The 15,868-nt window shown below is 50.6% G+C and overlaps 1 protein-coding gene across 6 annotated transcripts in view; it reads right to left on the bottom strand.

Annotated features, from left to right (window-relative positions):
- The window catches only part of Sdk2 (sidekick cell adhesion molecule 2), a 257,497-nt gene that overhangs the window by 45,464 nt on the left and 196,165 nt on the right, over nucleotides 1-15,868 (bottom strand). For 5 of the 6 annotated variants that reach the window (XM_063242371.1, XM_013147067.3, XM_013147066.3 and 2 more), the window contains 8 exons: nucleotides 15,456-15,571; nucleotides 7,545-7,740; nucleotides 7,326-7,424; nucleotides 6,555-6,746; nucleotides 5,291-5,412; nucleotides 4,143-4,252; nucleotides 3,876-4,026; nucleotides 423-660 (listed from right to left, as the gene is read on the bottom strand). In XM_063242371.1, coding sequence (XP_063098441.1) covers nucleotides 423-660; nucleotides 3,876-4,026; nucleotides 4,143-4,252; nucleotides 5,291-5,412; nucleotides 6,555-6,746; nucleotides 7,326-7,424; nucleotides 7,545-7,740; nucleotides 15,456-15,571 — 1,224 coding nt within the window. Of the gene's footprint in view, nucleotides 1-422; nucleotides 661-3,875; nucleotides 4,027-4,142; nucleotides 4,253-5,290; nucleotides 5,413-6,554; nucleotides 6,747-7,325; nucleotides 7,425-7,544; nucleotides 7,741-15,455; nucleotides 15,572-15,868 lie in introns of those variants that run through there. The other variant, XM_023562883.2, reaches the window with a different exon arrangement.

Below are 15,868 nucleotides of genomic sequence, written 5' to 3'. Positions count from 1 at the left end.
CCCAAGGGAGCTGCCTGAATTTAAAAGGTGCCAGCAAAAGCCACAGGATGGCGAACCAGGTGTGGACACATGAGGGATGACTGTGGGCCAGGCCCCCAGGGGCCGCTGCTAGGATTCTAGAATGTTCTGAGAGCAATGCCTTCTCCTGAACCTGCACCTCGGCCTCCTTCAGGCCCCACTGGGTTCAGGTTTGAAGCTGAGGGCAGGAGGTAGGCAGACTACGTTGCCCCCTTGTGGAGACACCCTGGAGCCAACAGTGGGGACTGTGTGGAGAGGGGCAGGTGCTGAGGGACGTGATACCGGGTTGGGATGCTCTGTACTGGGCTGAGCACACAGGAAGCTGCTCAGGCTGCTTTTGGACAACAGTTCCAGCCCCGTGTGTCCCCGGGCAGCCCTGAGGGCAGTGAGATGGGGTGGGGTACCTGACTCCCGGGTCCTGCCAAGCACCACTGGGCTCCAGGGCCCGCTCCCGATGGCATTGAAGGCCTGGACCTGCACGCGGTACTCCATCCACTCCTCCAGGTCCTCGATGGTGTACTCCCTCTCCACACGGTCCAGCACCACGTGGCTCAGGGTCTTGCCGTGCCCGTCTGACCTGCTGTACTTGATCTTGTAGCCCACTGACTCCGGGCTGCCGTTGTACTCCATCTCCGGGAGAGGCTGTGGGACGGCAGGGCAGCACACGTCAGGGGGCGCTGTGTTGGATGGAGGAGTGCCCGGCAGGGGTGGGAGCGCAGACCCCTCTTGCAGGGGCCTTCAGTGCGACCCAGCCTTTCCAGCAGCCCTTGTCTTTGAGAAATGCCCTGTACCCCAGCAAGGCCTGGGCTCTGTTGGCCCCAAATCCCTATCTGCCCACCCCGCACACCTAGGAGAAGCAGCATGACTGTCCACTGTGTGCAGGGCTAGCTCACTGCCCACCTGGAGCTGGTCCTGTCTTTTCTTTTTTTTTTTCCTCTTCTTTTTTCTTTCTCTTCTGCCTTTCTTGGCTTTTTCCCATTCCCTCCCTCCTTCCCTTTAGCAATACTGGGGATTAAATCTCTGATCCTTTTTATTTTGAGAAAAGGTCTTGCTGAGTCACTAAACCACCCAGGTTAGACTTGAATTTGTAATCGTCCTGACTCTGCCTCCCAGCAGTGCTGGGATTACAGGCATGAGCCAGCATGGCCAGTGTATGTGTGCGTGTGTGTGTGTGTGTGTGGGGGGGTACTAGGGATCAAATTCATGTCATTCTGAGCCACATCCCCTGTGTCTTGTATTTTTTAATTTTGAAATTACATCTTGTTAAGCTGCCCACACTGGGCTAGAAGTCTGCCTGTCTCAGCCTCCATGAGTGCTGGGATTAGACTTGCACCACAGCACTCAGCCCAGGCAGTCCTTTTCAAGGTGTTCAAGGCCGCCTGTCACCAAGCTCATAAGCACAGCCACCAAGCTGTGGCTGCCTCCCTGCTCAGCTCCCTCACTCAGGTGGCCATGGTGCACAGCTAGCCTTGGCCAGGCTGCCCCCAGCAGTCAGCACATGGGGAGGGGCCCCCACACGGCCGGGCACTGGCCCTGCGAGGCAGCCCTGTTATCCAGCCATGCTCGGTCTCTCCTGCTGTGTTGCCAGTTTCTCTTTTTCTGTCCAAGTCTCAGTGGACAGGGAAGGCAGATTCCCCCTCTGGCCTTAGGGTCAGGCTGGGTCTGTGGTCCCTGTCACAGTTACCGGGATGAAACTGGGCGTGGCTGGGAAGCAGTGGGAAGCTGGCACCAGGCTTTGCTTCTCCTCTCATGAGGGCATGGTGGAGCTCAGCTGTCTGCACCCCGGCTTCTCTCTCTGCCTCCCTGGGGACTCTGGAAGTCCAGGCTCCCCACATGCTGACCCACTTTGTCCAGGTCCCTACTCCAGCCCTGCCTCACCACTCACACACTCTCCCTCCCACCAGCCTCCCTACAGACACTCGGTGAGGAGGCCCAAGACCACTAAGATGGCAATCGATGGGCCTGAGATCCTGAGACGGGGCTGAAGTGCACGCCCTTGCCAGCCAGGGAAAGGAAGCAGCCAAGCATACGTGGGTCTGGGAGGCGCCGGCCCTGCCCAGCACGGCCCCTGACTTTTCTTTCCCTCCAGCACCTACGTCCTGAGCTCTACAGTGTTGGGACAACACCCGTGAGATTGAGGAGAAAAATAGGGGGCCGGGTAGGGTAGAGCTGGGGCAGAGCCACAAGTGAGGTCAGGAGAGGCTGCCTGAGCCCAAGGCCCACCACTCCGAGCAGGGGCCATCGCTAAAACCCGTGCTCACTGGGAGCCGATTGCACAGGGCGCTTCCTGCTGTCAGCTCCTGCCTGCCAAGTGAAAGGCTGGTGGGTCCGTGCCGCCCTCAGACCACTGAGTGGGGCAGTTTGCAGGTTTGTGTCTGTGTAACTATTAAGAGGTCCCTTGTGTGGCCAAAAGGGATGCAGGAGCTCTTTCAAGCCAGCTTTTGTGGTGCTGGAGTCCCAGGTTTGCTCAGGGCTTTGTTCGAGAACACACTCTCTTTCTCTTTGTGGTCCTGGGGATTTAGTTCTGGGGCCAGTGAAGTCCCCGGCCCCCACTCATTTATTTGTCTAGCAACAAAGTTTCACTAGGATGCCCAGGCTGGCCTGGAACTTCTGATCCTCCTGCCTCAGCCTCTTGATTGCTAGGATTGTCTAGGAGTTCTTGTAATTTCATGTGCTCTTGAGATTACTGCCTCAGGGGGCCCATCCTGGGAAATGCTGCTCAGGGTGGGATAGGGTCTCTCCTGGTCCCCAAACTGCGAGCTGACAGTGTGCTCTTGGTTAAGGCTGTGGATTTCGGGGTACAAACTTTCTTTATTGGAGCTCCACCTCTGCTGTTAACTAGAGGATGTGGGAGGATAATGGGGTCCTGGGAAGGTTGTCCAACCTTTTTCTGTATCAGTTTCTCCTTTGGAAAAATGGGGATTTTCCAGGATTTCTGGGCTGTCATGGGCCTGCTGAGAAAGTCAAAGCTTGGTGGGATAAAGTACTGTTAGAACACCTGGAAGAAAAGGAAGCCTGAAAGTTACCTGTGCAGGGCCACCAGGGCCACCTGCAGCCAGGCAGCGTCCCTCAGCCTACTGGCCCAACCTGTGAGACCAGCCTGAGAGCTCAGATTCCTTCTCAGCCCCTTGATCTCCAAAGCAAGTTTGCTATTGGACACAGAAACCTTTGAGTATCAGGGAGCTGTGTGGCCACAGGAAGGTACCTAACCTCTCTGAGCCTCAGTTTTCTTAGCTGTATGTTGGGATGATACATTTGTGCTTTGTAACATTCCTGGGAGGTAAGAAATTTTAATGCTTGGCATTTGGCAATGATCAGCAAATAGCATTTTCTAGCTCCTTCATCTCCCTGGAGGAATTTGCTCCTTTGGCTGAGATTATCAAGCACCTTATCAGGTGGTTAGGATGAAGTGCCAGCTTTGGGGTCCACTCAGAGGACTGATGGGAGACCCTTTTTCCTGTGTCTGGGTGAATGATGGAGATGTGGCCTTGGGATCTCTGCCTGATCCCTGGCCCCTTCCTTTCTGGCTCTGTCCTCTGCTTGGCTCTCAGCTGCCATGAACTACAAAGCTTTGCTACACCACGCCCTTCTGCCATGATGTTTCTGTTTGGAACCAGCCAACCACAGACAGTCCCCTGAAACATTAAACTTCTCCTTCTTTAAACTGCAAGGTGTCAGGAATTATGTCCAGCAATGGAAAGCTAATAGACCAGGTAAGTAAGAAGAAAAGAAAAAATTTTGAAAGAATAAAAAGCAAGTAAAGCATCAAGAGTGTAGGTATCTGAGGCCACGGCAGCTCTGCAGGGTGGCAAAGGCCAAGGGGGCGTCACATCACGTGGCCTGTGAGGGAACCTCACCATCCATCGGAGCCACAGGCTGGTCTCACTCGCTGTGCGCAGGGTCACATTGGCTGGGGCCATGTCAGGAGGCGCCTGGAGGGTCTGGATCTTTCTAGAAGGCTGACTGGGTGGACTGGTGCCCACGATGTTCACCTGGCGCATGCGGAAGCTGGTGGGGCAGAGGGGAGGAGCGAGATTGTGAGGGCAGGGGCGAGACGATGAGGCAGGGCCTCGGAGCCAAGCCTGCTCTGCCCCGTGCAGCCCTGCAGTCCGCAGGTGCGTTACCTGTAGTAGGTGAAGGGGTTGAGGTCTGGGACCTCCATCGAGCGGGCGTCTGGCTCGTTGCTGAGCTGGTGAATCAGCAGCCACTCCTCTCCTTCCCCGACCATGCCCACCTGGAAAAGGAGGACCTTTAGATCTGCCCAGACTATAGGGCTGGGGTGGGGGGTGGGCTCTGAGCCCAGTTCCTAGGAGGCCCAGGAAGATCTCGGTCCAAATTCTAGGGCTCGCTTGGAGGTATCAAATGGCACCAGCATCTTTCCAGGCTGTTGGATATGATAGGGGGTGGGAGTCTGAGACCCCATATATCAGAATCATGCAGGACTGGGTTATCAACCCCTTCCTAGCAGTTACCCCAGACCCAGCCAATCCAGAATTCCTGGAAGAGGTTGTGCCAGAAATCTGTTCCTTTACCAAGTTCCCCAGACAATTCTCCCAGACGCTCTGGGTGTACTAAAAGCTGGTCTGCTTCTCAAACTGGTAAATCTGAATTCAAATCTGTGTGTGTGTGTGTGTGTGTGTGTGTGTGTATAAAACACTGGTGTTGAAATTTTGAATGCTCCTTGATGATGCCAGGCTGAGAACTCTGTGATTTAAGGGTCTGCAGGCAGCTGGTCACTACCCAACCTAGGTTTGGTGGGGTTCTCACATGCACAGTGAGGGGGAGATAGAGTCAGTTTTGAGAGCTGGAGGCGCTCTGGGTTTATAGATGGTTTATCATGGTTTGACTTCACAATTTTTTTTGGCTTTATGATGGTGTGAGGTTGACACGCAGTCAGTAAAAGCCACACTTGAAATTTTGAACCTTGTTCTTTTCCTGGGCTGGCAATATATGGTCTGACCTCCCCTCACAGTGCCCACCTGCAGGCAGCCGTCAGTGCTCTGAGCATGTTTTAGGTAGGTTTGGCTGAGCTAGCGAGTTTGGTTGGGTAAGTATATTACATGCGTTTTCAGTTTATGGTATTTTCAATTTAGGATGGGCTTACCAGGATGTAATTCCATCATAATTCTTGGAGCATCTATGTGTGGGTGTGACAGTCACGTGTGAAAACTGACTAAAATACACGTATGATTTTGCACTCAGGAGCACAGATCTGACGGAAGCCAGAGGTGGGGTGGAAGGAGCTGCCTGGCTTCCCTCTAGCAGGCCTCACCTGGGCCTCCACTAGCCATCGGGAGATAGAGGTCTTCCCATCGTAGCCAGGCCTGAACTGTAAGGTCACGGATCGGGGGCCAATGTTGGAAATGCCCAGGTTGGTAGGGGCCCCTGGGAGTTCTGGAGGAGGAGAACAAGGCAGGAATGGAAATCAGGTGAGCAGGTCCACATGGAACAAGGCTTTGGTTACATGGAGGGGACTGTCCTTGGAAAGATCTCGAGAGAAGTGTGACCAAGTCCTTATCTGCCAGTGCTGCCTGTACTATTGTATCTTACAGTGTACCGTGTTCTCCCCAGAGGCACCAAGGGGCCTCCATGGCATTTCTGGGTGCAAGTGAAATGCTCAGGAGGGAGCAAGAGGCTGACCTAATCCAAGCTGGGTTCAGGGAAAAGCCACAGGCTCTCCCCCTCCCTCCCTCTGCACACCCCTTTAGGGTCCTCCCACACCCCGTAATGGCTGTTTGGAGGGTGTGACAGCTCACGGTGGGACAGAACTTGGGGGCTCATGGGGTCAGGATGAGCAGATAAAGCACAAGCTCTGGAGTTGTGTTCTGCGTCTGAATCCAGTCCCACCACTTTTAGGCTGTGTATCTTTAGACAGGTACTTCTCTGTGCCCCAGTAAAATGGAAATGGTAATGGTATCCTCCACTTTGGGGCTGCTGTGGGGATCTGCTGAGTTGATGTCTATAAAGCCCTTAGCTCCAGGCTGACAGCAGTGCACAGGCATCAATATTACCTATTTCAGGGGTGACAGAACTCAGGGACTCAAGCTAGCTCCGTGGGCAGGTTGAGGAGCTCTGGTCAGGTCTGAGCCTTTCTGATCTGGACACTGCCACATGGTTATCTAGTCAAAATTCCCAGGGTCATGAAGGATACAGATGGGGAAACTGAGGCACAGATGGTGATAGAAGCAGAGCTGAGACGAGATCTCAACTTTTTCTTTTTGCAATCCCAAGCAAAAAGCTGGGATCTGACTGGACTTTCTGGGTGACCTCAGGTGCCGTGGCCTGGTGGGGGCAGTGGTGCTGATGAGACAAGGGTGGAGTTCTCCAGGGGCCTGTGGTTGGGGGAGGCAGCTTCAAATGCATGGAGCTTCCCTTCAGAGACCTGGAGTCACCAGACTCTGTCTGCTTGCGGGATCACAGGGAAGGGGGAGCTCTGTGGGCTGAAGGCCAGGATTCCCATCGGAAGGGGCATCTTCTGGATGGGGTGCTGCTCTGGAGGAACACAGAGGCCACTAGCCCTGCCGGAGGGAGCCTACCTGGAGGCACTCCCGAGGAAATGGTGGAGGCTGACACCTGGCCCTGGCCCTTGGAGGTCATGGCAGCCACCTCGATGGTGTAGGTGGTGAGCGCTGTGAGGCCAGTGACACGGTACTCCAGGGTCACATTGGGCAGGTAGTGGGTCACGCGGGTGTTGGTTCGGTTGTACTCTTCCCAGGAGATCCGGTACCCTGGAGAGAGTCCGTGACATGAGCTTGGCCAGGACCATCAGTGGCCTCCAAACACGTTCTGCTTCTGTCTTCTCTAGCTGGACAGTTCAGTTCACATGGAGCACAAGGGGCCCAGGGGTATGGGAGCTTCTGGCACAGGGCAGGTTCACAGGGAAGTGCCCTGGGAGGCCCCCATGGGGTGGGAATTGTAAGGAGCCAGTCCCTTGAGCCAGTCCTGAAGACCTGGGTCCAGAGACACTGAGATGGGTTACAACCCAAGGTACCAAGAGTTGCCTGAGTGGTTGCTCAGAAAGAATGAGATGAGCCAGTCCTGGTGATGCGTGCCTGCAATCCCAGCAATGGGGGAGGCTGAGGCAGGAGGATCACAAGTTCAGCTGGGCAATTTAAAGACTTAGTAAGACCCTATCTCAAAAAAAAAAATATTACAAAGGTCTGGGGATGTAGGGAGGGAAAAAAAAGGAAAAGAAAGGAAAATGAATTGGCTGGCTGGGAGGGCCTGGGGGAGAGCCAGCTGAAGGCAGGGGATGGACCGGCTGACCCTCCCCAGCCCCAACCCGCCAGGAGCGCCTCACTGCCTACCTGTGAGGATGCCATTCTTCTCTCCTGGCTCCTGCCAGCTGACCTTCAGCGAAGTATCCAGGATGTCACTGAAGCTCAGGTGTCCTACCGGCCCCGGCACTGTTCACAAAGGTCCCCCCCCATCCAGAGCCAATTAGAGCCAGAAAGCAAGACAGCCCCAGGGTGACCTGAGGTACCCTGGGCAGGAAGGGAGGACCAAAGAGCAGCCAGGCCACCTACCGTCCTCGTGGGTGCGCACCAGCTGGGGGCTACTGCGGGGCCCGTCCCCGGGTGTAGTGAAGCAGAGCACCGAGGTGAAGTACTCGGTGAACTTCTTCAGGCCTGACACGAAGCCCACGTGGATGCTGTCTTGGAAGTTGGGCCGGGCAGTCACCATGGTAACCTCTTCCTCCTGCTCAGGCTCCCAAGCGATCAGCTGAGGAGAGGCCAGCAAGAAGGTTCCAGAAGAGGTCACACTGTCTGTCAGCCATGGGCTAGGCCAACGGGCCGTGTCCTGGAGCCAGGGCCCAGGACCTGTGTCCAGGACATAGACCTGGGACTGTGGGCCTTGCTCACACCTGCTCTGACACGCTGCCCTGTTCTGGAACCTCTGACTCCAGGCAGGATGTTCTGGGTGAATTCTCCCAGGGTCTGTCCTCTCCTGTGAGGACGCATCTATCAGGACCGACTGCATTATTTGCAGGCCCATTGCAAAACTAATACCAAGGGGCCCTTGTTGAAAAAATTACTTGAAGATGACAGCAACAGAGATTTAACCAAGAGTGAGACTTTCCAAGTGCAGAGCCCTGGGCCACTGTACAGTTGCCTAAGCATGAAGCCAGCCCTTCATTTTACAGATGAGAAAACTGAGGCTCAGAGAGGATGAGCGACTTGTACTATGTCACACAGCTAGGGGAAGCCAAGGGTCTGGGATTCCAACCCTGGGCTCTTACACTTTTCTCCCTATGAGCAGGGGCAGCTGTGTTCCACGAATTTTCCAAGGGGGACTTCCCATACAGCCAGGAACTTTGGTTTGTGGGTAACTCTTGTCCCCTTATGCTTGCTCCAAGTGAGGATTGGAGACATCACTTAGAGGTGGGGGACGGGCAAGACGCCCTCAGCCAGAAGCCCACCACTTCCTCTCTGAGCTCCTTCTGTCCACTCCTCCCGCGGGTTCCCAAGTCCACTGCCTCCCTGTCCTTTGTCCTCGTCCGCTTCCTGCCGCCCCTCACCAAATGGGCTTCGGCTCTGTCATCTCCTGCTCTCCTGTTCTGGGCCCTTCATCTGTCTCAATAATGACAGCTGGTTTCAGAGATTTCCTCATTTATTTGAAGTTGATTAAATAGCAATTAATGGTGGAAAGCTACACTTGATGAGTTTTAATAAGCTTGAGTATTTATAGATATAAAACAATACCACACCAGTGTCTCCCGATTAACTCATGCCTATAACAATGCTTAATCTTCCTTTCAGGGCCGTGTGTTTACAAAGGGTGTTTTGAAATTTAATTGGTACTGTAAAAAGATAGCCTATAGCAAGTTAATTAGACACTAATTGGACCCTAAAAATACTAATCAGAAATACTAAGTGGCATTTGATAAGTATGTTAAATATCCTCTTTATTTTAGTTATCTTGTTTTATAGCAATTAAGTTGCTGAACTTCTTTGGAGTAGATGAAGAAACAAGCTTAATGTTTTAATTTAATTTAATTAATGTAAATTCGTAATAATTATGCCATTGGAATTAATTGTATGGTGTTTTCTAGCAAGTGTAAAATTTGGGTAAATATTATTTTATTGGGCTTACAATAATTATAATTTCTATGATTTAAAAAAATAAAGGAAAAAAAAGGTCTTTATTGGTTCTTTAAAACCATTATTGGGCCCTGTGCAGAAAAATGACACAAAGGGAGCACACAGGATGACAAAAGTGTAGTTTTGAGGATGGGCAATATTGACTCAATGGTCCTACCGTTATACCCCCGATGCTCAAGGGGGCAGCAGGGGTGAAGAACTATAGGATAACAACGTTCTCCAGGTCCCTGGGACGGCAGCCCCCTTAGAGACTGAAGGCCTGGGAAGGAACCTTGTAAGAGAGGGCAGTGCTGCTGGTGGGCATATGTGGGGGGGACACAGAATGTGCAGTCAGTTGGAGAAGGACAAGCCTGCACTGGAGCAGCTGAGCCTGAGCCCAGCTCTGTAACTGTGGGACCCTGGGAAAATCCTTCCTCCTCTCTGAGCCCCAGGAGAATAGAGGGGAGAGTACTGGCCATCTTGCCAGGTCTAGGAATTGAGGGAGTAAGATGGTGTACAAGGCTTCCAGCTACTTAAGAAACAAGAGTAAGGAGAAATCTCTCTCCCTCCACCTCTCGGCATACACATAAATTTACATCAAACATGGCAGAGGTCACGTGGAACACCAGTAGGCAACAGTGGATACTTAAGGGTGGAGAGATGTGGGGTTGGGTGAAATAGAACCAGGCAGATGGAGTACTGGGATGGGATGGAGGCTTTTTGCTCTAAGTTTATTTTGTTTTGCATTGTATATTTCCTGTTTAAAAAAGTAAACTAAAAAATCGGATAAATCAAGTGGGGATTATTTTCCAAAAGCAGTCAAATGGTATGCGTGTTAACCTTTTGATCTAGCGATCTCATTTTCAGGAGTCTGTTTCGAGGCTACAATATACAAGAAGAAAAAGATGCATGCGCAAAGCCATCCACTACTGGTTACAATAAAGACTGAGAATCAAAATGTCACCACTGGGGTGCAGGTGATCACAATACGTGACACAATATGGAAGGATGCAAAAAGAATCAGGGAGCTCTTCATACATGTATCTTTCAGGAATATTACAGGTGATAATACAAAGCAAGGTGGAGAAAGTGTTGAATATTACCCTTGTTTATCTAAGGAGCAAGGATATATATATATATGTGTATGCATATGTATATGTGTATGTATATGTATGCATGTACTTGCTTATATGGAAGAAATAGGAGGAAAAAACCAAATCAAATCATCAAAAAGCAGTCCAACCTCTAGGGGAGCAAGAAGAACTAGAATTTGCTTTGCAGATTTGATTTTGGATCCATGTAAATATTCTACATAATTATAGAACAAAATTAAATTAAAAAAATCAATCCCTAAAAATTGAAAACAAAATGAAGTAAATGAACCTAACAGAGTATTGAGCTGTAGCAAAATTACACCGAGAGAAGCCATTACAAAGACGCTGTAGCCCAGCCTGTGAAGCCGGTCCCTCCTGGGACGGACCCTGGGAACACAAGGGCTGCAGATGATCCGAGACTATTGTCAGTAATTAGGTTCATATTGCTATTCTGAAACTGTTGTGCGTGTTTGGGGGATGAAGTAGGTGGGTAATTATGTTGCTGGTGTAGGAACTGGGTTTTCGGTATGGAGAAAAAGAATAAAGACAAGTCCAGTGAGATTATTAAAAAGCTTGTAGCCCTGAAAAGAAATGGGAAGTTTCAATATGTTTTATCTTAAAAAAGTATTTTTTCCTAAAAGTCGATTAACAGGAAGCTGTAAGTGTTCCCAGAGCAAGGAGCACTCCAAGCGCTCTGCTTGTGGTATCCAATTACTCCCCTTCTCTCTCTCTCCCTCTTTCTCTCAGCAGTACTGGTGAATAAACCCAGGGCCATCATACTGAACTCCACTCCCACCTCTTTTTTATTTTTATTTTAATTTTCAAGACAGGCTTTGGCTAAATTGTCCAGGCTTGGGTTGAATCAGCAGTCCTCCTGCCTCAGTCTCCTGGATTGCTGGGATTACAAATGAGCACCCTCGTGGCAAGCTTAACTATCAGTTCCACTAAAAGGAACCAGAAGCTCCTGGAAGAACTGGATGGTGAAGGGAATGATGAAGGGCATTCACATAGCATAGAATACCTTGTCACATCAGTAAGCGAGAAGGTTGTTCAAGGCTCCTGGGGCCATGTAACAGACGACTCATGAGCCAAAAGGAAGGGGCTGCTGATGGGCTAATTTGCCATCACTAAGAAAACCAGTGGCCATGGACTGAGACATATCAGATGGGTTAGGAAAAATTCTTCAGTACATAATAACACTAGCAGAAGCAAACAAAGCCAGAAGATACCTCCCTCCAACCTAAATTTATCTGCCACCTAAAAAGATATATACTAAGATACCAATTCATTGTATTGAAAATGCATTAATAGGGGAGCACTTATTACGATCTTCCTAAATAAACTCAATGTTCAGGCAGCCAAAAAATTGTAAATGGAAAAATTCTTTATTCTTTTTTTTTAAATTTTTTTTAAAAAAGCATTTCAAGCTAGGTGTAGTGGTGCACACTGCAATCCCAGCATTCTCAGAGGCTGAGGCAGGAGAACTACAACCTTCAGCCTAGCCTGGATAATTTAGCAATTTTTCTTTTGCCTTTTTGAGACAGGGCCTCACTATACAGTTCATGCTAGCCTTGGGCTCACTTTGCAGGTCTCAAACTTGCAACGATCCTCCTGCCTCAGCCTCCCGAGTACTGGGATTACAGGACTGCACCACCACGCCTGGCTAATTTAGCAATTTAACAAGACCCTGTCTCACCAAAAAGGGGATGTAGCTCAGTGTGAAGATCCTGGGTTCAATCTCCAGTGCCACAGCAATAATTAAAAAAAAGAGCATTTCAGCTAATGAATAAAGTAATTATATTTGCCAATTTTTGTTTTGCAGCCACTATTGAAATAACAGACCACACAAGGGCTGTCAAGGGTTGCCAATGTCATGATGTCACAATGAGAGAGACAACCAGACTGTGCCTTCTGGTGGAAATGCATACCACTTTCCAGGAAGTAATAGTTTGAAAAAAAAATAAATCCTCAAGCCTGAATCTGACCAGCCTCACCCTCCACATTCCAATTACTACAAATACAGTGTTCAGAGGAATGTGTTAAGGGACACTGTGGGGTTGCAATTGACAAAACCCAAGCTGTGCAAAATTCTATGGGACAAATGACCAAGTTTCTTCACTAAATAAGTTACAAGAAAAATGGAAGAGAAAGAGAAAAATCTATAGAGTGACTTCGGCAAAGAAAAAAAAAAAAAAAACAAAACAAAACCCCAAAACCAACCAATTATAATTGTGTGGATTTCATTTAGCTCTTGGAGCGAATAAGCCAGCAGCAGCAACGATGTGGCAAAGACATTTGAAGGCTGGCTGGCTGTCTCACAACATTAGAGGGACTGTTGATATTTTTAGGCATGCTAATGATGATGTGGTCATTGTGGTTTTGTTTTAAATAGAGACCTTATCTGTAATCTTTCGCTACAGAAGCATTTAAGGATGACATGGAACACTGCCTGGGATTATCTTTGAAACATTTCAGGAGAGAGGCAGAGAGCAGGGAACAGAGGGAACACACTCACTCAGGTGCGAGCTGCTAACTAGATGCTGGGGTGGGTATCCGGGCTCATTAGCGTCTTCCCTCTACTTGGGTAGATGTTTGACAATTTTCACAATTAAGAGGATGGGGGGGCATCTATTTTTATTGTTTGTACATGATAGGCAAACACTGCTTTGTTTTTCTTCCTGTGATACATACACGAAAGGCCAAAGAAACAGAAAAAAAAAAAGCCATTCCACTTTGATTCATTTGTAATGCAAAAATGTTAAGTTACAGTTGTCATTTTACAAGTAAAAGGTGATATTTTCTTGTGGTACCAGGCACTGACTGCAGGGGTGCTCTATTGGGTCACATCTCCAGCCCTTTTTATTTTATGAGACAAGGCTTTGCTCAGTTGCTTGGGCTGGCCTTGAACTTGTGATCTTTCTGCCTCAGCCTCCCAAGTGGGTGGGAATAGAGGCATTTGCCATTGTGCCCATGTTTTCCTTTTTGATATGAGAAAGTATGAGCTCTGATCTGAATCTGAGTTTTGGCAGTTACTGTTTGTCCTTGAACAAGCAACCGCCCTTTGTGCCTCAACTTCTCCCTATGGGATATTGCGGTCAGGCTCATAATACTTTTATCTTGGGGTTCCTGTAAAGGATATGCAAGAAAACAGAGTGACGCAGACAGCATGTGCCTGGTACGTGGGAAGTACCCCATGAGCTCCTCTTATTCTTCTGCTTGCTCCTGCACTGAGAATCCTGGGCACCCCCTTCCCACAGGTCTTCCCTGAGTGGCCACCGGATGTGGGGCACTGATCGAGCCTGGGAATCAGAGGGTTGAGGGGACTTCCGCAGCTTCTTCCCACTCTGGGTCACCAAGGGTCATTGTTCTAATTGTCCTGGTCACTGGTTGGCCCTCTGGCCCCCAGGGAGCTGTTTGCCTTAGAAGTTTGTAGCTCAGTCTTCCCACATGCATAATAAAACTTGTGCTTATACTTGGCTGAGAGAGGCTAATTGTTCCCAGCTCTGTTCCTGTGCTCTGGCAATGCTGGCCTCCTCCTTCCCTCCCCAGCTTCCCCCGAGTACCAATTAGGAGTCTGTTCCAGGCAGCCAGCACTGCAGCACCCTGCCTCAGGGAGGCTCAGTGGCCTTGGGTTGGCTGCCTTCCTGGGAGTGAGAAGGACGTAGCTGGGGCGGGTCCACTCGGCCTGGACCTGCCCTCCTGTGCTTGCAACACAAGCAGAAAATTGAATTCACAACTGAAAGCCATTCTTTGTCTGTCCAGCCTCTCCTGCCTTACAGTAACAAAGCCCGAGGCTGTTTGTCCTCGGGTTGATCTTGGGGATAGTCAGTGTAGCAAACACACTGCAGAGGGGCACTGGAGGCTTCAAGCTGTGGCAGCAGTCACCTCCAGGTCACCAGGTCCCACAGAGCCTGCAGCTCTCCCCCAGTCCTCCCTGGCTTTCCCTGAGGGGTGCACTCCTCAAATAATCCACCTCTGTTCCCCTACGTAGAGGGAGCCCCACATCTGGAAGGAGCAGACAGCAGCTGGCACTTGCCCCAAGTTGTTGGGGGGCAGGTGCTACTCCTTGAAAATACTGCATAGATGATGCACATGGGATTTGCCTTCCGTTCTTCCAGGGCTCCTCGCAGCAGGAGAGGAGAGATGCAGGTCTGGGGTCCCAGCGTGGGGTTTCAGGAGAGGGTGACTGAGAAGCACTTACCTTCAGCACAGTTATAGCACATTGGCTGTGATACTTGGAGCTGCTATCCTACTAGATATCATGGGCTGAATCTGCATCCTCGCAGACTTCCTGGGTTGCGCCTCTAACCCCAGCTCCTAAGAGCATGACCCTATTGGTAGATGGAGCCCCTCACGAGGTGATTAAAGTGAATAAGGTCCCGAGGGCTGGCCCTAATCCAATATGACTGGTGTCCTCAGAGGAAGAGGTGATCAGCCGTGGACACCCACGAGGGAAGATACAGGGAGCAGGTGGCCACCTGCAAGCCAAGGGTAGAGGACGTGCAAGAAGCCATATCTGTTGACACCTTGATCTCGGACTTCAGTTCCCATGAGAAAACCTAACTTCTGTTGTTTAAGCCGCCACTCTGTCACAGCAGGTTGAGCAAACAAATGCAGGACTACTGCCAAAATCATTTTCTGAGGGCATATTGTGTTCGTCACCGTGTTGAATAGAGTACAGATATCAACAAATTTAATCCTCACATGTCTCTAAGGAATGGGTATAACCATCCTCCTTCCCCGACGATGACACCAAATGTCAATTCCCCAGCAGCCAGTGCGGTGCATACAGTAGGTGCTCAGTAAATATTTATGGAAAGACTGAAGCACAGCCATGTTAGAGAGCTTGTCCAGGTATTGAGCCAGAGGGACAGGCAGGAATCGCCGAATTCTAACCTTGCATTCTTTACTACATACAGCCCAAGGACCTGGCCCCACAGGATGCCTGTCATAGCCACAGGGCGATCTAAGAAGGGAGTGTTGGGTTTTCTGTTGGGCCCTGGCTATATCATGTGTGCTCGGCCTGAGTAAACCTGGCTTTTTCTGATTTCAGTGTCACTGCAGATGCTCCCTGCACTGGCCACAGCCAGGCCCTGGCCACACCACCAGGCCTTTGCGTGGCCTTGGAGGAAGCATGTGTGCCCTCTGCTTGGCTCGAACCCAGGAGTTCAGACAGAGGGGATCCCCTTGTGTTCCCCCTTTGCCTTCCCTGCACACCCTGGACCCTCACAGCTTCCTCCTGGGGCAGGGGGACCCTGCATACCTTGTAGCCCTGGTTGATGCCATTGATGAACTGGGGGCTGGGGGCATTCCAGGTGAAGCGGATGGTTGTGGAATTGGTGGCTTCTGCATGCACGTTGCCTGGCGGGACCGTGGGAACTAGAGGAGATCAAGAGACAGGGTGGGCAGAGGGGCCCGCCAGTCTGCTTTGCCCAGTTCAACAGAGAAAACAAGAGGCGGGGGTCCACAGACTGCACTTTGCTGCCCCCCACAACTCTCCTCACATGTAGATTCTGGGTGCCCTCTTCCCAGCCCTGGTTAGTTCAGGTTCAATAAGCCTGGCCCGGATCCCTCCTAGGGTGCTGATTAAAGACGTAATGGCTAAGCATATGTTGCCCACCAAGCTGGCGTGGGTGGGTGTCAGCAGAACACAGAAAGCAGTGTCTCGTGATCTAG

The sequence above is a fragment of the Cavia porcellus genome, unplaced genomic scaffold, assembly GCF_034190915.1.
Source record: "Cavia porcellus strain 051 isolate PalLab524CR breed Dunkin Hartley unplaced genomic scaffold, mCavPor4.1 scaffold_32, whole genome shotgun sequence".
Classification (NCBI taxonomy): Eukaryota; Metazoa; Chordata; class Mammalia; order Rodentia; family Caviidae; genus Cavia; species Cavia porcellus.
Note: the sequence above shows the minus strand (reverse complement) of the source record. Positions and strands in the feature narration are given on the sequence as shown.